At 40.7% G+C, this 26,849-nt stretch overlaps 1 protein-coding gene across 1 annotated transcript; it reads left to right on the top strand.

Annotated features, from left to right (window-relative positions):
• The first annotated feature begins 1,782 nt into the window (after positions 1-1,782).
• On the top strand, positions 1,783-26,605 carry LOC146680281 (cadherin-7-like). Its single transcript, XM_085447780.1, has 14 exons — positions 1,783-1,911; positions 5,555-6,424; positions 11,535-11,829; positions 12,992-13,111; positions 13,473-13,640; positions 15,942-16,123; positions 17,537-17,793; positions 17,895-18,031; positions 18,206-18,327; positions 22,282-22,399; positions 22,547-22,855; positions 23,010-23,202; positions 23,862-24,258; positions 25,023-26,605. The coding sequence occupies exons 2-14, from the start codon at positions 5,756-5,758 to the stop codon at positions 25,890-25,892; spliced, it is 3,837 nt and encodes a 1,278-aa protein (XP_085303906.1). The 5' UTR covers positions 1,783-1,911; positions 5,555-5,755; the 3' UTR covers positions 25,893-26,605.
• Positions 26,606-26,849: the final 244 nt, after the last annotated feature.

Genomic DNA, 26,849 nt, shown 5'->3' on the forward strand with positions numbered 1-26,849 from the left:
TGTGACAGTTCTCAGTGAGGCACCACTGCCATCAACTGGTGCAAACCTTTTTACTTCAATTTTTTTTTTTAACACCTGGGACATGATTAGAAATATGATTAAATACAGCTTTTTTATCTCAGTCAGCAGCGGTACGATGTCTTCTCTCTTCTGGCTCTATGCACACGTAGACAGGTCGATAACAATGAAGGTGCCAAAAAGAAAAGGAGGAGAATCAATGTTAGTACATTTTTCTCAAAAAAGTAAGTTGTAAGCTACTTTTTTTTCACCTTTTTGCAAAATAATACTGCCTGTCCATCTGGTTTTGAGATAGACTGCGTTACATAGGTGAGATGTATATGCAGCAGATTTCTCACCTGCACATCCATGATGCTTATCTCCCATTGACTCTAATCCTAAAGGTGATTTATTGCATTGAGATCTGGCGACTGTAAAGGCTATTTATGTACAGTGAACTTATTGTGCTGATCAAAAAAACAGTTTGAGATGATTTAAGCGTTGTGACAAGATGCGTTATCTTGTTTGAAGGAGGTATTACAGAGTGGGTACACCGAGGTCATAACAGGGATGGATATGGTCAACAACAATACTCAGGTAGGCTGTAGCATTTAAAAGACGCTCACTACTAAGTGAGCCAAGAAAATATCCCCCATTACACCCCCAGCAGCAGCCAAAATCGCTGATATGAGGCAGGATGGATCCATGCTTTCATGCTGTTTACGCCAAATTCTAATCCTGAGTGGTTATTTAAGTTTACTGTTTCCTTCTTATCAGCTCGAAGCAGTCTGGCCATTCTTCTCTGCCCTTTGGCATCAATAAAGCATTTTCACCAAGGGACTTGCAGCTCGCTGGATAATTTCTCCTTTCTGGACCCTTCTCTGTAAACCCTAGAGATGTTTGGGTGGGAAAATCCCAGCAGATCGGCAGTTTTAGATGAGTTAGTCTGGCACCGACAACCATGCCACTTTCAAAGTCATTTAAATTACTTTTCTTCTGCTTGTTTTGAACCTCAACATGGCCGAATGCACTACCATGTTTGCATTAAGACAAAACTGAAGAGGTATACCTAAAAAAGTGAATGAACTCAAGCAGAAATCCAGCTGAAACATATCTGAGCTACTGAATAGGAATTCATAAATTTAAGTAATTCATCACGGACACGTGCTGTCACACGCACATTTGAGCAGGTTCCACCAACAAAAAGAAAAAAGGCACGAAAGCAGCTTGATATCACACAGAACTGTCAGTCTGCTGCACTCTGACTCTCCCTGCAAACGGCAAGAAGGACAGAAGACTTAATCATCTGCACATTTGTGTTGACTCAGGAGGGATAATATTAAATGAGAAAAACGGGGAATGATTTGAATTCAACACAAAATGCCTAAGAGCCCGACTGCATGATCTTTCACTATATGTTTACCTGAAACATGTTTTGTTTTTGTGCGTGTTTTCCACTGTACTAATAAATACGCAGAAATGATGCAGAAAAAAACAGAATGAAGCAAATTAAGAAATTCCTAGGGGAGGACCCCATGCTCCTTTACACGATGTCGCCAATGCTCAAGCGAAATCTATACCCACATATTTTGTCCAAGTACACCACTATGAGACTAACAGTTTGTTTTTGTGGCACTCAGTGGCCGCTATTTCAAAAATAGTAGGCTTTTAGAGTGACTATGGTCGTTGTGTGATAGTTACAAAGTAATGGAGAGAGGGAAAATAGAGAGAGGTATACAGAGAGCGAGGGACGGAGGAAGGGAGGGAGGGTTAGACGTAGAGAGCGAGAGAGAGACTGGGCTAAGTGGACAGACCTCACGTTGAGCTCAGATGAACCTCGGCATCCTTTCCCACGTTGGATCATTTCAGCCCCGTTAAACCAGAAGACCACCGGAGCAAAACCGCAAACACACGGTAAGCTTCTCTCATAATTGACTTTTTTTCTAAATCTTCAGAATTCAATAGTTGACACAGACAAGTTTCCAGCCTTCGCCTCAGCTCAGCTCTCCACTTTATCGTCCAAATTCTCGGCGTTTTTTGGAGGCTTTTAACCGGGTCGAGGCGGTTTCCAACTGTTTCTCTGTCAGTTTAAAGCTGTTTGTAGTAGATATCTGCGAGCTGTTTAGGTGAAATAATGGTGGGCTGAGAGAAGGGTCTGGAAAAGCAGACAATTATTTTGGGTGACTGAACTGAGCGCCAAGCTTTGACAGATGGTACGGATGACGCCGTGCTTTCCCTCTTAATTTCCCGGCTAGGTAGGTAATTTTTGTCTATGTGTGTGCGCGCGCCGTTCGTACTCACCTGCCGCGTGCACTTTGGCGCGGGGACGCTTGCTTGCAAAAATGAATGAGGTTGCTGGACCTTGGTTAAGTTGCCGAAAGCGGAATTTGGGGGACGTTGCATTCATTATAATAGTTAGCCCAAGTGTGTAAATCACATTAACATGCATCAAGTAGGTCATTTTTCTGGCTTCTTCCAGCAAGACAACGTCACGCTCCGGGCTGTTTAGTATATCTCTACTAGATATGCTAATGAGCGGTCCAGATGTGAGTGTGCGCGTGCATGTAAACTGGCTTGTGTGTATCCGTGACCAAGCAGCTGTGTCACGTGTTGTGGCGAATGTAATATCAGAGCCGATCAGGGAGAAACATTCCACTTCCCATCTATCCCACTGTACGAAAATTGGCAGCAAGTCAGTAGGGGGCGCTCATGAGATGGTGCTCAATGAATAGAAATGAGTGGAATTACGTGGCTAGTCCATTTATTGTTTTAGCCTTTTCTAACACGGTATCAATAATTTTCTGAGGTGAAATACAGAACAGTGCTTATGTCCTTGCGTTTTTCTTATAATGAAGGTGATTTTTCGGATAAAAAGCTAGAATTTCCCAATACTTGCTGATTTTTCTGTTAAGGAGTTACTACAGGCCACGCTGCCTTAACGGCAGCCATTGACAGATGATAACTATATTATAGATGAGTGGTTAGAGTAAACCATGAAAGAAGCAGCTGGTTGTGCTGGTCTAAATGAAATTCTCTGTAAATTATTCATATTGCAGTGCGTAACACTTACAATAAAGTGTTTTACTTGAGTTAAAAGTGATTACAAAAACAAAGTTAAAATGGAGCTGCACCCCTTCTGTCAAAAATATGGTAAAAATTGTTCCAAGAAAATGATTTACATTTTCTACTGCTCCACAGGGCTCCATTAGTTCTCGACTCTCTCAAGAGCGCCCCCTATAAAACGGAGTGTGGGAGTTGACTATCATATTTAAAATTCTCTGGTAATATTACACTGCCTCTTCACATGACAAATAAAACATGGCTAAACACTGACTTATCACAGGGCATTTGCTCACTTAAGCTGTCTGGTGTGTCAAACCTTGACAATAATGAAGTGACTGATGTGCTGAGTACAGTGGGCCTCTCTTCACCAGTCTGACTTGGATAGACTTAAGAGATTTCCCTGTGTGCACTGAGCCAGCGAGAATGGATGAGAGGTCTGTGGGCATTAAGACGAATGGCAAAAGGAGGGTAAGCCAGAGATGTTCAAATGGAGCAGAATCTGTCCACATCCTGGATGTTTAAGCCACCCATCTCCCCTCACCCCCCTCCCCAGTGTACTTCCACTACCACTTCCCCTGCTCTGCCTCCTTTATGCCCCCATCTCCCATTTTTTTCCTATGTAAGAGGCCTAACATGCACAGGCTATTTTTAATAAAAACGGAATAGCCTTGTTGCAGTGAAGCATCTCGATGCAGAGTGAAGTGAGACTGAAACAGCGATTTGCAATTTAGAGCTATGTCACCACTCATCATTCCATTCTGAGCCAGCAACAGCAAATCGTCCTCACGCTTTCATCCTCTATCCCTTGCCTTACATTTCACACATATCTTACACACACACACACACACACACACCCTTACTCTAAAGACTTCAAACAACGGTGAATGACATGTACTGCTGGCAACATGGGTTTTGGACCAAAGCTGGCAGAGAGAAATGTAAGCCGTAAGCTCAATCTATGCTAATGCACAATAGCTGAGGAAGACAAAAGTGTTTTGGAAGAGCCACTTTTTGTATTTCCATAGATTTGGGAAACCGGCAAACAGATGCCGATGATGAACATGAAGCATTACATATGGATGACTTGATAAATTTGGTGCGCAAAATGCAGCAAAAATAATTAAGGGTGGATTGCCATTTGAGGGGAAAATAATGACGTAAAAAGGGCAGAAATTACTTAATATTTCCTGTGATCAAAGCTCAAATTGTCTCTGTTCTCAAGTGTACTTCTTTAAGTGGGTCACTATCTGCAGAGAAGAAAGAACATTGGCTTAATTTTAATGTGCCCATGCAGCATATCGTATCAGAAAATGTTGGGGTTAAGAAATGTTCTGGTTCGTATTATAGAAACCATCAAAGCCTACTGCATTTCTATAGGCCAACTTTGTGCCACGTTCCCTCAAAATTTATCAAAGTACTTGGTGCTCTGTACATTTATTAAGTCAGATGAGGCCAGGGGATTTAGTCTTCCCAGTGTGCACTGTATTTTATGTCCTCTAGCCAAATTATTGATAATTTGCATGAAATGCAGGGAAATCTCTACATTATTTTTAAGAATTTTAGCTTCCAAATCTGTTCAGAAGAGAAAGGCATGGAAACTTTATTTACATATGTTTGAAGACTACCTCCCTGTGTACCCATGACTCATGTATTTTGCTGTGCAAAGATGATAATGCACGCCTCCATGCATGCATAAAGGTGAAAGCAGCTGTCAGAACATTCATTGCAGGGAAAAGTGAGCCAGAGCGATGGATCCATGTGGGACATGGATGCACTGTCGTATAGTTTTGGATCTTGTTAAGTTGCTGACACTTTGCACTGCATCAAGTTTCAAAGATCAATGGCCAGAGATCTGACTCAAATACTGACAAAAAGCAGATCATTAAACTTTAGGGAAATGAGGACAAGTCATTGATTAAATTATTTATGAGCCTAATTAATCTCTTAAGGGGAACTTGTTTCAGAACTGGGCACTGAAGCATGGGTAGCCCATCTTTAGGGATGGCATCAATCACCTGCTGTCCAGGCAATTGTGTGTGACAAGGAGCAGTAAAGTACCTGAGCTCCACCTCATCGCCGTACCTTCAGGCTCTGAATTAATTGAAATTTTTTAGGACCGCACTTACCTTTCTGAGAATGAGATCAATAACCAGAATCACACAAAACGCCAATGAGAGGAATATCATCAACAGTATCAGGTACAAAGCGAATTGTCCTTTTCAGGTAACTTCTTATGAGACGTAATTATCATAGTTTCTGTTCAAAACTCACAGTTATTTGCACAGCAGCTGGCAGAAGGCTCAGATTAGCAAACAAAGCTGTTGAGCAAACGGCAGAACAAACATTTATCTTTAAATATGTCCTGAAATAAATGTCGTCTTCATATGAGTGTGATGGCAGACTTTTTTGTGTCTTTTCACTTCTGTATCTTAAAGCACTTGTTTCTCATAATAATGAATATAGTCAAGATCGCACTAATTATGTCTTCTCTCAGGTGATCCTCTGCAGCATGTGCACTGCATGGGAATATTTGAGTAAAGAAGCCGAAATGAAGACAAACACCAGGGAGAGGGGCGGAAGAACCGAAGCAGGGGCAGGACGAAGGCATGCTGGAAATAAACCATCATAAAAACCGGCAGCTGATCAGCCCTTTGTCAGCCACTTCACAAGACAAAGTGATCGGTGAACCTCAGCAATGGCAGCACATGTTGTGCTTCTTTTTCTTTTATTCTGCAAATGGGAAAGACACGGCATCTCAGAGGCTGTCGGCCTTTCAGAGGAGGATCCGGATTCTCAAGTAATATCAGACAAAAAGCAACAAGTTTTACATCATCCAAAGTCCCTGGACAAAATTTTTATTGGAATCAAAGAATTGGAAAGCCATGTACAGGCTTCAGAGAGTGATGCAAGAACTCTGCCAAATGTGGTTTTTCAACTAAATGACGGCAAACCTAATGATTCTGACTTTAAGAGCAATGCAGGAAAGCAAATCGACATGAGACTTAAACCTCCAGATTCTTCTGCCAAACCTCTTATACCTAAACATAGCTCTGAACTCAGTGTGAACCGTGAGAAAAGGAACAATTTGACTAATGGAGAGGTTGAAGGTGTAATTAATGATCACAGTCTAGTGCCAAGCTCAGAGGAGGAGTACGCTCTCCAGCCTCAACTCTATTTGGAGACAGGTGTCGGTGACGTTCAGCCTGAGAGGCTACGGGGCCTCTCTAAATGGGTCACAGAGTCTGAACATAGTCAGTCAGAGCCTTACCTGCTGCCTCACTCTCGCCGCCGTAGGAGCTGGCTCTGGAACCAGTTCTTTGTGATTGAGGAGTACAGAGGGCCTGAGCCTGTGCTCATTGGACGGGTAAGCTGTCGGCACAACCAGTCAGCATGCACATGCGAATCACCTGAATCTCACTGTATTACAACATAAATGTAAATTGCGCCTTATTTTTGAGAACCAACAAATATTTTTGCAAGCGCAATCATTTTTATAGATAAGTTATTGCCACGCAAAGGGTTTAATTGGAGCAAACAGAAATCTCTCCTGTGCTCAATACATGTATTTACATAAATCTTTTCTGTTCGCAGTGCATTCATTTATTTACATGTTTTTCTTTGTCCAAATAATTTCCCAATGACAACCTTTCCACTCTGCTTCATTTATTACCTCTCTCATCCTCTGCTCTGTGTGTCCCCAAGCTCCTGTTTGAGCCTCATTCACTGTTCATACACACAAATCGGTGCTTAAAACCTGCACACAAACATACTACACACAAAGCAGGGATTCATTAAAATTTTCCTACCTGTAATTATTTACGCTCTACAAAGTAGAAATGCCCGAGACCATATACATATATATATATATATATATATATATATATATATATATATATATATATATATATATATATATATGTGTGTGTGTGTGTGTGTGTGTGTGTGTGTGTGTGTGTGTGTGTGTGTGTGTGTGTACAGAAATAACAAGATCGACATAAAAACATGTTTAACTAGCCACTATTAATAAAAGAAAAGGGTTTAAAAGAAAACAATGTTGAAAGCTATTAATTTGGACTGGCCAAATATATTAAACATAAAATTGATGGCCTGTCATGCTTGCTGTGTGTTATCACTTTCCCACTTATGGCTTTTGTCCAATGGCTGGCTATCAGTCCTCCACCTATTTTCTTCTTTTTCCTTCTAGTCTGTCTTTTATTCATCATTTATCATTTCATCCTCTCTTATTACATGTTTTGTTTTTCTAAATGAAACAACCACTAACATTTGGTTGAGCTTAGCGAACGGATAATTCTCCACCTGAGCAGATTGTCAGGAAATTTGGCCAGCGATTTTGGTATATATAAAAAACCTATGAATTATTGCACTGCTAACTGACTTATTAGTCAAAACAGGAAACTAAAAATAATAAAAGATAATGTTAAACTGCGTATATGGTTTTGGACACATTTTGATCACAGGAGTAAGGCTGGCCAATGTTGGAGTTTTTGAGCCAGAAGTTATTTGGATGAGAAGATGGCGTGCTAAGTTATCAGCTTACACAAAGCTGCATCTATAAAATGTATGGACTCAATGCACACCCACACATATCTTTTAATTAGTGCTAAGTAACGGACCAAAAATGTATTACAGTATCCTCGGAAATTTCTTGAGTGACTTCACACAGCAGGTCATGTTATTGATTATATAAATCCATTAAAAACACCATAAACAGTGGCGAGGTCCAGTTCAGAGATTCACTTTATCAGAAGTTGGGCCTGTTAGACTACTATTGGCTAAAGCTCCCTTTGTTGGTACATGCATCAATTGTCTGGGCATTTATTTCTCAGAATTTAAATTAGTGAGCTTTCAAAAAGACATATCTTGCAAGCTTAATGAAGTACAGACAGAAATGTATAAAATTAAGTTTATAACCAGTACCATCAACTAATTACGTGTATGCCTATGTTGACATTTGGCAATTCTTAATGGATGCATGTCACCAATGAATACTGAAGTACTAGCGATTCAGTTGCAGGAAAATCTGTCATATAAAACATTAATTATAAAAATGGCAAATTTTGCCTCATGTTATTCACAAAGATATTACAAGGAAAACAATGTCTCGATATTGGTACCATGTATATTAAGAAAATACACCCAGCCCCTCCCCCCCAAAAAAAGAAAACAAAAGTGAACAATCTACAGTCCTCTGCCACTTTATTAGGTTGATATGATAGCAATTCAGTACATTCAGACACGTAGACGTGGTCAAATGTCTTGTTGAGACTGTAGGTCAGAGAAGACAGGCTGGACTGCTTTGAGCTAATAGGAGGGCAAGTGTAATTCAAATAAGCGCTCATTGCAACCAATGTATGCAGAAGAGCATCTTTAAATGTGCCACACATTGAACCTTAAAGCAGATGGGCTACAGCAGCAAAAGACTACACCAGGTGCCACTGCTATATAGAATAATAGGAAATTCACACCGACTCACCAAAGTTGTCAAGAAGAAGATTGGAAAAACGTTGCGTCCCAATTTCCATCTTGCCTTGTATCACACTTCAGGCTGATAGTGGTGGTGTAATGGTGTGGGGGCTATTTTCTTGGCAGACTTTGTGCCTCTTAGTACCAACTGAACATTGTTTAAAAGCCGTTTTCCACCTGAGTATTGTTGCTGACCATGTCCATTCATGACCTTTATGTCATATCCTTGATGTCATATCCTGACCGTGTACCCAGTTACTTCTAGCAGGATAAGACACGGCATCACAAGCTCATATAATCTTAAACTTAAACGGCCTCCACAGTCATCAGATCTCAATCCAATCGAGATGTAGGATGGGATGTGACAAAATTCCCATCGTGGATGTGCAGTCGACAAGTCAGCTGCAAATGACATCCAATGCTATCGTGTCAATAGGGTCCAAAAGTGTCTGAAAAATGTTTCCAGCACCTTGTTGAATCTATACCAAATAGAATTCACGCAGTTCAAAAGGTAAAAGGGGGTGCAACCAATTACTAACAAAGTTCACCCAATGAAGTATATTTATCTTCTTAGCATTACAAAAATTTCTCTCAATTTACAATTCATGTGCTTGCAAAACAAACAAAAAACATATTTGCAATGTTAAAAATGTTCCATTGCATGCTTGAGAGTGAGGCACAGATCAGATCGCACTCTCTATGCGTCACCATCCCCACTTGTCAAGTCACATACTTGAGTTTTTACCATCAGCACACCAGCAAGCCTCAACTGCTGTCTGTGTCGCAACATGAAGAGTGTCTGAGATGATTTAATCCACTGCACACCTGAACCATTCAATCCCAGGGGTTTACTTGTAGCACTTCACAGTTAGAAGCTCCACGCTAATGCAGCTGCTGGCATCTACGGCATACTCAGAGTTGGATTATATCAGCTGTAACGCTAACAGGGAATTCTGCCAACCACTTTGTAGCTCGCAGTATACTTTATAGTGACAGTCTAGATTGGATTCTTACCAGTGCGGTATACACCTCATAAATGTTTAATCTTCCACTGTGGTTGTTATTGGTACAGTCAGGGAGGGGTGTTAAAGCAATCAATAGACACGCGGGACTGTTTATTTCTCTGCAAGTAAAGTCTTGATGTTGATATTCATGTAATAAAGCATGCTTCCATTGCGAGGAGTTCGGAAGCACAGTGTTTTCTCTCAGAGGTAGCTCATTTTGTTTGCCAGAAATAGAGAGATGATCATGTCAAAGCCATTGTCGGTGCAAGGTTTGAGGTGAGCTATCAACAGTTCAAATCACAGGTGCCACCACCCGTGCGAAAGAAGAAAGAATTTCTCTTGCAAGGAAAGCAGTGTGAAGCAGATATAAACCCAGAGGTGTATGTACTGCATGAGTGAGAGGAGGGGAAAATTGAGATTACAGAGTGAGAGAGAAAGTGACAAAGGGATTGGAAGAGACAGTTCCCTCTTTTTCTTGCTTTGCTTGTACGGGGTGGATAAATTTCTTCCCCACAGTGAGAGTGTTTTTCCATGCTGACTGAAGCGCAGCAGGACTGAGCCAGCAATTAGACAGTGAGGAGAGGAGGTCTGGATAGAAAGTGGGAAGCAAGGGGGGGCAGGGGAGCGAGGTGGGCACAGACTCTGACAAAGATGTCTCTCGTGGTGAAGTGTGGGATCAAAATCAAAGCTAGCTTTAAAGAAGAAAGGAGGGAGAAGGGGGTGGGTAAGAGATGAATAAAAAAAAAACCTGAATCCCTTATCTAGCAATTTGTAGGGTATGCTATCGTGAGTATGTATAATCCCAACTTCATCCTTCCAACACATGCACATCACATATACACACACAATATACACTAATCTTATATTTTTCCTTGATCTCTGCTTGAATGCTGTGCTGTGGGGCAGACAATAGTGTGCAAATCTGCACTTTAAATGCATTTATGTGCAATATTTTCCATCACATGTTCTCACTTTAAGGTGGGCAGCTGTCTTAACCACACAAATGACTCTATGTTAATCATTATGTAGGCAATTAAACTTGTCTATTTTTGTGTTGCACATACAATTTTTTGTGCCACAAAATGAATAAGCCTGGCAACAATCGTGTGCAATTGCTCTGCACATTTGTAAACAGACAATGTTGCAGCTTCAATTGAAAGTCAAGGCTCTCATGAGTATCTAAGGTCCACTGCAAAGATTGTGAATAAGCCTTGTGGATTATGAACATGTGCAGATGGGCCTTGAGGATAGAGAAATGTGAAGGTTCTCGGTCAGAAAGCTCAGTGTGATGAAGGCTGAGTAATCTCTTTAGCTTTCTATTTTTGTGTGTTTGGCCTTTTACCTATCAAGCTCACACTAATATCCTCGCTGCCATTAAATACCAAACCACTATTCTGCACCACGGAGCAAAACAGCCAGACAGAGGGAGAGAGCGAGAAAGAAGGAGAATTGCGAGCAGATGGGCATTCTGAGTAAGCGAGGTAAGGTGATGAAAATGGAGAAAAACAAGGACTGGAAAACGAGGTGGTTTATAAGGTAAAGGCAAGTCAGGCAGATGGATTTACGAGAAGGGGAGGAAAGAGACAGATGGATAGAAGAGACAGAAAGATTTACAGATGGATAGTGCTTGAGTTAGCAGAATGCATCTGTGAGCATACATATATGACATTTGCAGCGCCACTGTCCACACTGATGTGGATTTGCCCTCAACAACCCCCCGATGGCATGCTTGGTCCATTGAGTTAATTAGCTGTATGCATCAGTACTCATCCCCGTCCCATATGTATCTTCCACACCTGGTGCCATTCATTTTAGATTCAGTGAGCCCATCCTGCCTTAGCATAAATCACTCATTTCACATAGTCAGGTTTGTGGTATCTGCTAAACAAATGCAAGTGTTAAAGAGTGATACCTGCATCAGCATCTGTAGGTAATGTTGCATGAAGGTGTTACAGCCATTTAGTCTGTACGTATTTGTTTTTCCAGCTGCACACGGATATGGACAAAGGAGACGGAAGCACTAAATACATGTTGGAGGGAGAGGGAGTGGGCTCTGTGTTTGTGATCGACAGCAAGACGGGCAACATACATGTCACCAAGTCTCTGGACCGAGAGGAGAAAGATGAGTATCGTCTCGTCGCGACTGCTACAGACCGTGAGACCGGCCGAGCCCTGGAGCCGTCCTCTGAGTTCATCATCAGAGTTCAGGACATCAACGACAACCCACCTGTCTTCCCCAATGAACCTTATGTTGCCATGGTGCCGGAGATGGCCAACATAGGTATGCAGCAAACAACATTGCAGTGCAACCACACAAAATCTCCTGAGAGGTGATCAAATGTTAGCAGTGTTTTACCCAACAAAGGCTTTGTTCTGAAAAACAAAACAGACACAGTCTTTTTCACTCTGTAGCCAGGGGAAAATCTCAGACATCACTAACAGGTGTCGAGAAACTCAATTGTAATTTTTGCATCTGTTAAAGACTTTTGCGGAAGTTATCTGTTACCTGTTAGTCAACTGTGGGAAATTATATCAGTCAATGTAATAACATAATGAGTTATATGGATCTGACCAAAAAATATATCACACAACACCAAAGCTAGCCCAGCCAATGGCTTAAAAGGAAAATTGCCTGTAGCTGGCTAACATTACAATCGAATTTTAAAATTTTAGAGGAATTAAGTTAGCATCCAATGTCTAGTTAGCTACAAAGTCATATAAAACAATAAGCTTGCTTAGCACAGCTTAGCTGGCCAAAATATCAACAGTTGCTATGTTATAGGATTCTTTTTTGCACCTTTAGTTGAAAAGCTAATGCTATCCTGTTGTTGGAAACACACTGCCCATTACTCATACCTTTATGAATTATCCACATTCACAAACTGTTATAAAATTTGAACTTTTTAAAAATGCTCAAAGTAGATATTTGGATATTTGACTTGTCAGTCCATCTTTTATATACAGATTATGCTTCCTGCTATCAAGGCTAGAAAGAATGAATACTTGAAAAATATTTCTGCTTCTCGATCACCTCGCCAGCTGTCTATTCATTCTCTGAGTACTCTGCAAACAATCGTGTTTTTGCCAAAATGTGGATGTGGCTGAATGCACTTCTACTGGCACCATTTCAAGAAGAGAAATTGAGCAATATTGTAACTGGGAATGTATCTGTATTTATTCAAACAGCATATGTATTTTGGAACTTTGTGTGTGTGTGTGTGTGTGTGTGTGTGTGTGTGTGTGTGTGTGTGTGTGTGTGTGTGTGTGTGTGTGTGTGTGTGTTGTGAGACAGCAGAGAGTTGGATTATATTTGTTATATTTGCTCAGTTTTTGGGTGAAGTATTCCTGCTACATGGCTCATTAAGCAGCCACCTGTTTTAACGTTCTTAATATGCAAGAGTCCATTGACCTGTCATCTGTATCATGCTTCCCCTCTTCTACAGGCACGTCAATAATCCAGGTCACAGCCAGAGATGCTGATGATCCAACATATGGAAACAGCGCTCGGCTGGTGTATGCCATTACTCACGGCCAGGACTTTTTCTCTGTGGACCCTCAGACAGGTCTGTGATATCTTCCAAAGTGCGGCTCAACCTTTTTAAAAGCTGTTTCATAACCTGACTCTTCTGCTGATGTTTACAATACACATAGCTAATCCTGGCACTGCTCTCACTGTATATATTGTGCGCCGTATCCCTTTCCACCTTATGTCCAGTATGGATAAGAACATTTGCGTGTTCCTGCATCTTCTGTGATCTATTCAAAAACAGAAGTGGCCTGAAGTTACATGCGTGCAGCTTCCTAATTCTAAAATATGTGCATCTGACTCGCGCTGATGGTAATTCAAAGAGGCGCGGTGTCACTGTGAAATCTGTTGCTGTTTTGATTTTGTTGCTGCATGTCCTGCTCTCCTCTCTCCACCAGGCATTTTGCGGACGGCGGTACCTGACATGGACAGAGAGACTCAGGATGAGTATCTGGTCGTCCTCCAGGCCAAAGACATGGGGGGCCATCTTGGTGGATTATCGGGAACTACGACCGTCACAGTGAGGCTGAGCGATGTCAACGACAATCCCCCTCACTTTAGAAGGAGTAAGCAGATCAACATTTAACTGTTGGCTACTTTCAATATCTGTCGCTCTAGGATGTAAGTGTGTGTGTGAGATATCTAAGGATGAAACATCTTGTCGTGGCATTTGTGACAGCAGTTTGATATTTTAGCCTCCTCTGGGTCCAAGTCACTTTGACAGATTCAAGATAAGACCTAAAGCCCTAAACGAGCTAAATAGCTTGTCAGTCCACTCCTCTCTGTTTTGTGCACTCTTTCTAATCATTGTTTTTAGCATCAATTGTAATCACATAACCTTTGCCAAGACTACTATTAACGTTGATATAAACACTCCCATTTGGTCCCTGAGGTTTAAATGGATTCTGGCTTGACGTAGAAGAGTGAAAGATCATGTCCACTTTTCTTATCCAAGCTTTTCCCTGTTCCATGATATTAATATTTCATCTTAAAGTTCAGTGCTTTCTGCTTCAATAGACAGTAAAATCACTGCAGAATGTGTCTAACACTTTGAGACACATACTGCATTTTCCCCGTATACTACTTCATCTTTGCTGGCTTTTTCGTCTTCTTCATCTCGCAGACTGTCTATGCTTACCGCTATTCATCTTAATGTTTAAAGCCCCTTCTCCTCACGTTGATAAATTGTTCTGCAATACAATGTTTTATAGAAGCTATTTAATATTTCCAAATGTCAGCAGCCTGTTATTTATTTACTGATATCTGACTACATCTTTTCCCCCCTTACTGCAAGTCGTTATTTTCAGTTTGACAATAATGCCACAGTTTACGCAAATGGCTCATTTAGTTTTTGAATGCAAGAGTGGAATATTTAAATCTTCGTCATTATGCGGAGGAATTGAATGATTAACAATCAGCAAGGTAGATCTGCTTTGATTAAAACGAAAGCATTTCCCTAAATGTGCCACGCAGCATTACGAGATATGTGCAAGTCACCAAGTAAAAGAGACCTGCCTCAGATCGCTGTGCCTGCTTTCATGCCTGCTAAAGAGACGCGCTCTAATCCTAACTAAACATAACAGAAAAACAAATTAACTCTGTAATTCTCTTTTTAATAAATACAGCTCATTCATAGCAAAGTGGGAAATAACTCTCAGTGAATTTGAGGCTTTAGAGTCTTTTTACTGTCTTCATTACTGATGGGATTTATTAGACAAGTGTAGCACCGGGGCTGTTAAACTGCTTTCAGTATCAATTGTGTTGTAGTTTAAAAATGTCAGTCAGTAAAATGTTACTGATGGCTCTGGGATGGTTCTTAATTGTGCATCAGTTCAAAGATCTAAGATATTCTTTAGATAGGAAATAAACTTTGCATTCGAGTAGTTTGAGTCATCAAATGTTTAAAGTTTTTGCCTAATGAAGTCATTCGAACCTTTTTAAAAATTGGTCAGAAAAGAGAAAATGTCTAAATTGCCGAGCCTAATTTGAACATCCGTATCAGCGTTGATAGCAAAAGACCGTGCTAGCTGCGTTGACATATTTCCGATACTTGAATGGTTTTTAAAATGGGGAACACATCAATCTACAGTTTGTACAAAACACAGCACAAACACTTGAGGTCCAAAATTACTCTGGTTCTGATTCACTACAGATTCTGATTTCAGATTTTACTGATTACTTTGAAATTACTACATGCTACATAATACTCCTAATACCTTATGTCACCCAGAACCCCCTGAACCTTTAAGATCAGAGACTCATTAACTGTTACTGTTAAAAGGGGATGATGCATTCACTTGTTTAGCCCCAAAAGCTGTGGAACAAAGCTCCTCGTACTGATTGTGTGTTTTTCATTGTTTTTTAATTCTATTTTTAAATTAGCCTGGACTAGCCTGTACTAAAGAAGGGAACTCAGGATAGTTTCATATTTTTGTTTGAGTAGAAGTACAGGCACTTTGGTGTAAAGTTTCTCCTGTGTCACCTTTTCTACAGCTCGGCTCAGCAAGGTGAAAATGTAGATTGCCTCAAAGAGAAAATTCCACACTAAATTTCCAGTCGCTTTGAAGATATTCACCTTATTGGATGTGATACGAGCTTTAGTTGAGTCTTGAAATTCATTTTTCCACTGAGAACTATGACTGTCGTGGCCCAGTTCTTACTCTGGAATTGCATAAGTAGGCAATCTGGATCCGTTCATTGATTACAGCAGCCGGTACTTATACTTTCTGAAAATAATGTCAGCGCACCTTTAAATCTGGTCGTGAAATGTGTGTAGAAGTGCATGCTTTGATATCAAATTGAGCCATCGTCATCAGCATTCAGTTGCAGCACTGAAACTGTTAAACTCTCTGTTTTCCTCCCTGCAGGTGTGTGGTCCTTCTCTGTATCAGAGCTGGCGGCTCCAGGTGTGGAGGTGGGCCGTCTCACTGCCACTGATCCTGATCTGGGAGAAAATGCACAGCTGGAGTTTACCATCCTGGACACTGAGGAGGCTGAAATATTCAACGTAACTGGAAGAAATAAAGAGGCTGTCATTGTGCTGAACAAGGTGAGTGGCTGGACGCAGCTGCAGCAGAGGTGTGCAAAGCAGCTTTACTTTATTGCCTATACCAATTTTCATAATAGCTTACTATTTGAAGCCGTATGTAGGTGTTTATGCTTAAATAGCCACATAATGAGAAAAACATCTCCAATTTGCAACATTTGCGGTGATTACATACATAATTTTGTATAAAGCTTTTACTAAACTTTTACCGGCAAATTTACAAACTAGATTTGAAATTCGAGAAAAGGTTTATAATGTGAGAGGCTTTGGAGAATTCAAATTACCCAGAACTCGAACAACCCGTAAAGGCTTTTGTGTGTCTGTATGTGGTGTGAAAATCTGGAACAGTCTGAGTTTACAATTGAAACAATGCAAAAATATTCATAGATTTAAATTTCTCTACAAACAGTTGGTCTGGTCACAGTATACTCAATGATGGGTTTTAGTGTGCTCTGTAATGTCTGTCCTCTTACCATTGCTGGTATGGATTCCAAAATAAAAAATAAAAAATAAAGTGTGCGTATGTATGTACATATATGTACTTGTGTGTGTAGATATATATGTATGTATATGTATGTGTGTCTGTTACTTGTAGTTATTACTGCCTGTTACCTGTGGTAATGCAATTTATAATTTATATATTCTGTATTCAGTTATGAAGGCTCTAATTGTTGGTTGCGAGCTGCCGCTTAGATGCTTGTATCTGCCCGGGGCTGTTGATGGGTCTGTATGCAATGATGGGCGTAGCTGCGGGAAGTTTATTGTTTTTTTTTGTTGATGAGTGAGTATAGGGGTGGGATTTAATAAGTTTTCTTCGTCCCACTCCTTTTTCAGGCAAGTTTTGTTTTTTGTTTTGTGTATTTTATGTTCAATATAGGTATTTGTTGTGCCTGAAAATGAATAAATAAATGAAATGATTAAAAAATGTGCTTTGGTCAGGTATTTGCAAATTAATTTGTTATAAGCAGATAAACACTTCAGCACCCCACTCAAACTCCCACTGTTGCTGATAGGTTCAGACTCCCCGGGCTCTGCTATGAGCAATTAATGAGTAACAGTGAACGAGTAATCAACTGTAGCTCACTTGAAGAGTTAAAAGCAGCCAGTGTGAAGTTGTCTTTTTACTTTTAAGCGTTTTAAAAGCGTTGGACATTCAAACATAATTATTGCACTTTGGAATCTTAGATTAAGTGGTTGCAAAGAATGTAGTAAGACAAGAGGATGATGATTAATTTCCAAGAAATGTATGAAAGCCAGATAAAAAATGAAAGTCTAAAATGGAAGTCGTATATTACACTCAGAGATAAATGAATAATGAGGTTTTGCATGTGGGCAGTAATAAACAGCAGATCCATATTTAAACCACATATGAGAGCTCTTAAATAAAGAGTAACTGCTTTATTCTTTGTTCAACAGATCCTGGATTATGAAACACGTAATTCGTATACTTTCTCAGTGGAAGTTACAAACCCTATAGTGGATCCCCGATACATAAGAAAAGGTCCCTTTAAGGACCAGGCAACAGTCCGGGTCATGGTCCTTAATGCTGATGAGCCACCGCGATTCTCCCAGGCTCTGTACCATCTGGATGTTTCTGAGAACTGCCCCCCTGTCTGCTCTGTCGGTCGGGTCTACGCCGTGGACCCAGATACAGGACAAAGCACCAACATTAGGTAATTATCACACCGACACTCTCTCATTTAGTCACCTGCTCGCTCACTCAGGGCTCTCTTTGCCCTTCCTATTCTTGATGGTGCCTATTACTTTATCTCAGGTACTCCATCGATCCCCAGTCAGACCCCGAGGCTCTGTTCCGCATCGCCTCTGACACTGGCTTTATCAACACTGTGATGGAGCTGGACCGTGAGCAGGAGCAGTGGCATAATATCACTGTCATCGCCACACAGAGGGGTATGTCAGACCTTCTGCCCTCGGGCGCTCAGAGCAGCAGAGCTCACCAAAGTAATCTTTCACTGAAAGCGCTGCCTGCAGTAGGGAATACAAAGTGTGTAGTAAAAATGATAGAAAGTCTGTGCAAATTTTTTAACATTAGTGTCAGTCTCTTGTTTTTTTCTTTTTTTTTAGACAACCCAAATCTTGTGTCAAGGGTTGTGGTTGCCATAGAGACACTAGACCAGAATGACAATGCGCCGGAGTTGGACAGGCAGTACACGACGTCAGTATGTGACTCCAGTGCCCCCGGTCAGGTCCGTTCTTGTTTTGTTTTTGCCTGTTATTTCATTTAACTTCAGACTGTGCTCTTGTTTTTGTTCATTCTGTCTCAAACTCCCGCAAGTGATTGTTTTTCAAAGCCTGAGCAACTTTCTGTCCCACTTACAGAAGTAGAGACCAGATCACCTTTTACCTCTCAGATGTTTGGGATCCCTTAGAAAGCAAAGCACATTTGTCTTTTTAAATCCAATAGAACAAAAAGTGATTAGAGATATTGTAAATTAAATTCAGGATTAATGAAATAATTCATCATAAATCCTTTAGGATTTTTCACGGCGCATCTCTGTAGGCGTGCAGAGGCCCATTTTTCAGCAACCATCATGTGCTGATCATGGTTGCACAGCTGGAAAGAAGTAGATTTTGGCTAGTCCAGTGTGTGGAGAACCAGCCTGTCTCTGGACTCCTCAGGGGATTTTGTTCTAAGAAATGCTAGCATAATCAATTAGCCTTTAAACATGATAGGCTTGCATTAGGCAACAAAATATGCCTTTGATGGTTGCTGACAGTGGAACTTTGCGATTGCAATGACATTATTATTAGTATGATGAATTATTCCACTAATTATGATCGTCATTTACAACATATCTTATCAGTGTTTAGATAGCACACATTCACAACAGTCTTCAAGGTTCTCTATGTAGAAAGGTAAAGTACCTTACAATATCACGGGGATGGTCTATGAGCAGCAGTCGGTGACACGGAAAGGAAGAACATTCTTTTAACAGGGATCTCCAGCAGAACCAGGGTCAGTAAAGGGGCTGTGGTGTGCTGAGACCAGCTGGGGGTGTTAACAACAACAACAACAACAATCTTTATTTATAGAGCACATTTAAAAGCCTTGGGCATACCAAAGTGCTTTACATAAAACAATAAAAAATAAAACAGTTCACACATTAACATCAAATACATAAAGGTAACGAATTATGTTCACAGATAAAAGCCACCAATAAGAGTAAACTGCAGCACATAGGTTATAGCAAGGTAAGACTGTACCACCATGATAAAAGACACCAATAATGGAAAGATAGCAGAGAATTTAATACAATAGGTCAATAGGTCACTGCAAGCAAGCCAGCATTTAACTGGTAGAAAAGGCAAGTTTAAAAAGATATGTTTTTAGCTGTGATTTAAAAGAATGAATAGAATCAGACGCCCGGATGCCAATCGGGAGATTGTTCCACAGCTCCGGTGCAACTAGAGCAAACGATCGATCACCTCTAGATTTCAGTCGAGATCTGGGCTGAACCAGCAGTAACTGTGAGGATGACCTTAAAGCCCTAGCAGGAGCATATGGGTTTAAAAGTTCCTTAAGATAGCTTGGTGCAGTGTTATTGGTAATTTTAAAAGTAAACAACAAAATTTTAAATTGAATACGATATTTGACAGGCAACCAGTGCAGATCAGCAAGGACAGGAGTAATGTGGGCAAACTTCTTGGTTTTAGTTAGAATGCGTGCTGCAGCATTCTGAACTGTCTGTAATCTATGTAAAAGGGAAGAGTGGAGACCACAATAAAGTGAATTACAGTAATCTAGCCTTGACGTTTATTAGGATAATATGGTACTATTAAGTATTTAAGCTATGATGGGGCCTGATTATCCAGGAGGTTGTTTGGAAGAGGAGCTTTTGTAAAGTAAATGTGAAATTTAACAGGAAGCTAATTAAATATTATGTACGAGTAAAATCACTGTGATTAAAAAAGACAAGCTCAGATGAAACTCACCCTCAAACGTTCGAGTAGCTGAGTGCATTTCCAAATATTATAATAACCGATTCCTAATTTTAATATGGATGACTGGTATTCCTTCAAAGTGGACCTTCATGCTAATTCTGTTGCACGGAATTAGGAAACTTGAAAAAGCAAAGCATTAGTGCGACTTTAAAGCTGTAATTCTTGGTTGGTTGACTTGACAGCTAGTGCAGCAGTGTGTTTTAATAAACAAAGGTCAGTCAGTAACAATTGCAGCTCTGATCTAATTTAATTCTGAACATTTTTTAAACTGATTCGCTGTTATAAGAAATAAATGAGCGGTCAGTTTTTGTTTCCCGTGACTGCTTCATAATTAAAGGCCTCCCTCGTGTTTGCCTGGCTGGTTGCTTTTATAATAAGACAAATAATAAACCTGATTTATTGGGCAGTTACAAAACAATCTTATAAAGTGCTTTTCATGGATGAAGCGCACATTTAAAACAATAGGCTAAATAAAATCACTCATCCATCCATTCATTTTCTAATCCAATTGGGGTTGCAGGGCAGTTGAAGCCTATCTCTGCTGACTTTGGGCAAGATGTTGAGCGTGCCCTGGACAAGTAGCCAGTACATCAGAGGGTAACACAGTGAGGCACCAAATACTCCTTCATAGAACCAGGAAACTGTAATGTGTACCTTCAGCAATTTATACCACAATCAGATCACGGCCATCACTCTTTAATATACATATGTGTCTATTCTGTTTCACTGATTTAGCTAAAGTTCTCCAAACAAATTAACAAATTTCTATTTTTTTCTAAATAAAAATTACGTTGTAACTAAAAAGGAAAGAGACCAACCTGCCTGTTACCAATGCTCATTTCAAAGGCCTGAGTCTCTGATGGTATGCAAGTGCAGCTTGCACATCTGGAAAGACACCATTGATGCTGATGATGGTTTTAGAGCAACATCTGCTCAAATTCAGATGACGTCTTTTTCAGGGAAGGCCTCAAAAAAAGACCAGAAAAAGATGCCAGAAAGAAAATGCTAAATCATATATTGCATGCAGAGCAGCATGGCTTTGTAGTGGAAGAATCTGGGTGTTGAACTGGGCTGCCTGCAGTCCAGATCTTTTGCCAACTGAAAATATTTTTTGCATCATGAAACAAAAGAAAACCCAGGACTGTTGAGCAGCTAAAATCCTCTATCAGCAAAGTCCAGCAGCTCGTCTCCTCATTTCCCAGACGTTTACAGACTGTTGCTAGAAGAGGGGATGCTACACAGTGGTAAACATTTTATGCTGCTGTAAAATTCAAAATTGTCTTTTTTCTTCTTAAAATGCTTTCTTTTTGTTTTTGCGTTCTTGTTGTTTTTTTAAACATTTTATACGTTTTTACGTTTTTTGTGAATAAACTGGGAGTTTGTGAGGTTTGCAAATCATTGCATTCAGATTTTTCTTTTCTTTTACACATTTTACACAGTTCATTGCAACTGAAAGATAAAGCATGAAGAACTTTTCAGAACATGCACAGAGTGCAGATATGAAATGGCAATTCAGATGGAGAGCTTTATTCCCCGCTACCATTTAAGTGTGAGAAAGTTTCTATGTAAAAGTGCAAACAGGGGGAAAATGTGCATCCGGAGGTTGTAGAGGCTGGACTAGAGTCAGACTCATGTTCCATGAGTTCCACAGTCACCAGTTATCCTGACATGTGTGTAGAGAAAACACACACAGGAGCACGTTTGATCCAGAGCCTTCGGGTTACAGTTTGACGCTGCTAACTCCTGTAGCACTGCCTGCAAATAAAATCAGGGATGTAAAAATAATAGAGAGATTTAATATGATAATTCAATACAGCACTATACAGTGAACATTAACGAACAGCACTAAAATTAAAAACAGTAATGTTGGATCATACGCATCGTTAATTCCTGTAAACCCCCTGTGTCAGACAAACACTATAAACAATAAAAACATCTGTGGAGGTAATTTCAGAATCTAAATTGAATGGTTTTTGCTGCAATAATGAAAACAAGAAAACTTATAAAACTAGAAGTACACGTTTGAATAAGAAATTTTTATTTGATTGTTTCATTTGAACAAATTTAGATGTTTTTGTGAAAGACAGAAATGCTTTTTCAACCTTTAATCATCCTTTGATTTATTTTGTTTCTTCTTAGAGAATTCTAACCTCCTTTGTATTATTAAAACAATGAATTTTCATCTGTGATTTCTTCAGGTGGTTCAGGTTTTACGAGCCATCGACAGAGATCAAGGAGGACAGGACGCTTTGGTTCACTTCAGCATCCCTCCAGAGTCCAGCTCTGCCCTCAACCTCTCCATCAGAGAAAGCGGAGGTTGAAAACATTGGCCCTATTTTTATTTTCCATGCAAAACCCAGAAAACTGACACCAGCCAAAAGTGGTGCATGTTTGTTGTGCAGTGACCGTGTATGATGTGTGTGTGTTTTGTTTTTTTTTAATTTTTTTCTGCCACTTTATCAGGTGTGACAGCCAGCCTGGTGCTGCAGACAGCCTTAGAGCCCCTGCCTGGCTTCTCCTCATCTTTACTCACCCTTTACGTGCCAGTCGTGCTGCGCGACGGGGCCTCGGGTCTAACCAACACTGGCACAGTCACCGTGACTATTTGTCCCTGTTTGCGGGGGGGCATGCAGACTGAGGACAGGGGCAGACAGAGGGACAGGAGATGGGAGAGACACATGGTTTGTCTTCCCGTGCCGTCCGCCTCTCCGTCTCTTATATTCAGTTTGGTGACATTACTGGCCATGCTGGCCTGTGTCACAACTCTTCTGGGTACGGTTGGTCAGTTCTCTGAAGTCTCTGAACTACTTTAAACATTGTGTGTTGTTTGTCACTTTTTTTAAAGACGTTGAGCAGTTGTGTCAGGTTGCTTCTGTAATGTCCAAAGAGTATATGGTCATGTGTCTCTTTTTTTTTTGCCCGTTAGTGGTGTGTGCACTCTCGCTGTCATTGCGCCATCAGAAACGAGACTCCCACTCAACCTTCGAGGAGGATGATGTCAGGGAGAACATCATATCGTATGACGATGAGGGGGGAGGGGAAGCAGATACTGCAGCTTTTGACATTACAGCGCTGCAGAGCATGCACAGAATACAGCACATGCACAACAACCGAACCATGTGAGCTGATCCCAGAAATAAAATAAAAGTTTATCCTGGCTTGTAGGAAGAGTGTGTGTGTGTGTGTGTGGGGGGGGGGGGGGGGGTGTACATGTTTAGACATCTTTGTGAGGATAGAAAATTGGCATGCCACTATACTTGTGGGGACCAACAGTCACTTACAGGGAGAAAAGCCACATCCCCACAAGTTTGAAGGCATTTTTGAGGCTCAAAATGTGGTTTTAAGCTACAGTTTGGTTATGTTTAGTTTTAGGGTCAGGCGTTCATTTTTGATGGTTAGGGTCAGGGTAAGATAAGATAAGATAAGATAACCTTTATTAGTCCCACACGTGGGAAATTTGTTTTGTCACAGCAGGAAGTGGACAGTGCAAAAGTTATGAGGCAAAAATTAGAATACAATAAGAATAAATACAGTACACAACTGTACAGAATAGAATAAAATGAAATACTATATACAGTAGAATAAAATAAAATAAATATACAATAAGATAAAAATAGAATACAAATACTATATACAACTGAGTAAAAATACAACGATGCTAAGCGGCTAAGGAAAGCATTTCTTCAATTAGATGTCCTTACTAAGATATGAAAACGAGTGTGTGTGTGTGTGTGTGTCTTTGACTGTGTGCTTCTCTGACATTTATCTCTTGGTGCAGATGGTACACCCAGCAAAATCTGCCAAGGGCCAGGACGTACAGCTGGAGTCGTCACCCATGCCCAGGCCTGGACTCTCAACAACGTCCGGGCTCCGCTCCGCTCTACGGGCGCTTCTGCTACGGCCTCCACACGCTGCCTGTTCTCAGAGATTATCCAGCCGGGCCACTGGAGGCAGGTCTGCAGCTAACTCAGCTGACCCACGGGCTCACCAGAGGTCATTTCAGCAATTCCCTCATCATCCAGAACCAGAACACCTTTGAGCCTGTGCTGCACTCTCCTGAGATGAGCACCAGTAGTTTCGAAGCAGAAGGCATGGTGAAAAGCAAAATTACAGAGCGAAATGAAGGCAGTGAAGCAATCGCAGCTGGCACAAAGGAGAATCAGGACCCAGCTAAGGTCAGACAAGAGTGCTGAAAAAAAAACATGAAATTTAACAATGGTTGTAACAGTTATATGGATTCAAATAAGGGATTACCAACTTAAATGAAAGTTAATAGCTAACTGTGAAATTATACACTTGTAGGGGACCCATTCTGCTGTGTGACGCTCATATTAAATATAAACATTATAAGGCTGATGCTTTAAACTGATCTAATGCTCAGTTTTAGACAATTTTATCTGTTCTTGACTTTGTATGATAGCAGAGAAAGAGAATGCCCTAATATGTTGATATTCTGTTTGCAAAGGGTAGCCAATCAGAAGAAAACTGGCTAAAGAGTTTAAAAGAGTGGGTAATCTGAGGGCCCAGTAAAAGACTAGTGGATACATTTAAGAATTATTTTAAACTGTGAATCAGTGAATGATTATGTGATGTTTAAGTGTCCCTTTATGATTATATCAGAAAGATCTTATTTTTGGCGTGCGAGTCTGAGACTGCACAGCCTGTTCAAAATAAAAATAAGTAAAACCTTTGGAAACTAACATTTTTAAAGTTTTTAGAGTCACGCAACCAGTCTTTCAAGATACTGCTCAGATCAAACGTCTCAAAACCACATACTGCACATAGATGAACTGATGTCAGAACAATCAATTCAGGGGTGTTTCAAGTCCAGAATTAAATATTTAGTGGTGTTTACTGGAAGAAAGTTGAAAAAGTCACTCCTTTGATTCCATACGTTTCTCTCTTCGTGTCTTTTTAAATCATCTCCTTGTTTTTCCAGACAAAATCAACAGAACCAGAGTCGACACCGATCACCAGCATTGTTGCAAATTCGACCTACTGTGACCCAAATGAGTCTTCATGCCAAAGTCACACCAGCTTCTCATCAAACCAACAAGAGGGGCGACCGGGGTCATCCCAGACTCAAATCAGCACTGGAGCCACGAGCTGCACCGTAGATGACATTGATACTGATTCTTCTATTCCCTCCATTTCCGAGCAAAATTATTCAAACAGCAGTCAAATGAGCTCTGTAAACACTCCTGTGTACCTGAAAGGAGACACATACAGCATTGTGGGCTCGCTGAACCCAAACAGCCGAGGGACGTGTATGAATGGGACTAACAGCAGTGGGCTGCACCCAGCGGGAGTGCAGCTACTGAACATGTGTGGACTCCAGGGAAAGGATTTGACCCCACAGTCTTTGCCCTTACCTGAGGGGATGTTTGGCAACAGCAGAGGCTGGGCAAGTGGGGCGGAGCCGGCGAGAACAGAAACGACCAACCCGCAGCCTCTCAGGATGGAGGAGCTCTTGAATATTCGTCTGGACCAGGTCACCTTTGACCTGTCACAGCCACCATATGACTCACTGCAGACTTACGAGTTTGAGGGCCGTGATTCAAGGGCCGAGTCGCTGAGTTCGCTGGAGAGCGATGGAGAAAAGGATGAGGGGAGTGTGGTGGGAGGGATAGAGGAGCTAAACCAGAAGTTTCAGAGGCTGGTGGAGATTATCCGAGAGAGGAAGAGGGAAAAGGAAGGAGAAGGAGAAACGCCAGCGCCAAAGCGAGGCAAGACAGCAGAGACCACTCTCAGTGAGACTCATAAACAAAGTGAGGACAAAGGAGCTAAACTACAGAGATGGGATTTCTAGACTCCAATAAAAGAAAAGTTTCAGAGAAGAGAACTATGTTGGCAGTGATGGATTTTAAACACAGCAGGGGTGGCAAAATACACAGCCTCTGACAGAGATCGTCTTGTTGTTTGCCCCCTGCCAGGAGGGATCCAGGAGGCTGACAGTACAGTGAAGATTTGTGGCGCAATCAGTGCACAGCATATAGTTTTCACCTCCACTGAATTTTAGCAAATGCATATGGAACCTGTCACTTTTCACACTTCTCTTGTAACTGATATTAATAATGCACTTGGGCTTTCAAAGCTAACATTATGAAAAATTTACTTTTATGTAAAATATTGATTCTAAGCCCTGAAAGCTGCATTGTTAGAAAATAGGCCTCATCAAATATTGACTAGAATTGTGACATTTAATATTGATCGTTTAATAGGGGCACACGCTCTAGATAATCCCTGAAATTTATAAGCATTTGGTTGGAATTGGAGAATTTTAAAACACGAGAATTTTAAACATGCCGTGACACACACTGCCGCATGTTTACAGAGCCTCTCCAATGAGTCGAGTTGTATCATGTAGCTCTGCAGAGAGACTCCTGCAAGTAGTCACCATTATAGTAAAACCTGCTCACTATGCAATTTGCTCACAATTAGAAATAATTAGACTGTCACTGTCAGACTTGTGTGTTGTTGTGAAAGTACAGTAAAAAATGTTCATATGTAGATAAACATCAACCTCGACTTCAGTGATTATTGCTGGATATTTACTGGAATCGCCTCACGGGAAATGCAAAGGACTGATTTTCAGTTAAACTGTTGCAGACACGAGCTTACACTATACAATTCCCCGTAATTTCTCCCACGCAAGATTATTTATAATTCACCATTGTGTTTGGCCGTCTAGAATTATCTCCAGAGGCTTATTTATCTCCCACCTTTTAAAGAGACAAAATTAGGCAAAAGCCATTATGCGACACAG

This window comes from Copadichromis virginalis, linkage group LG23, assembly GCF_057382275.1.
Source record: "Copadichromis virginalis isolate Kocher_CV1m ecotype Utaka linkage group LG23, C_Virginalis_male_GT1.1, whole genome shotgun sequence".
NCBI lineage: Eukaryota > Metazoa > Chordata > Actinopteri > Cichliformes > Cichlidae > Copadichromis > Copadichromis virginalis.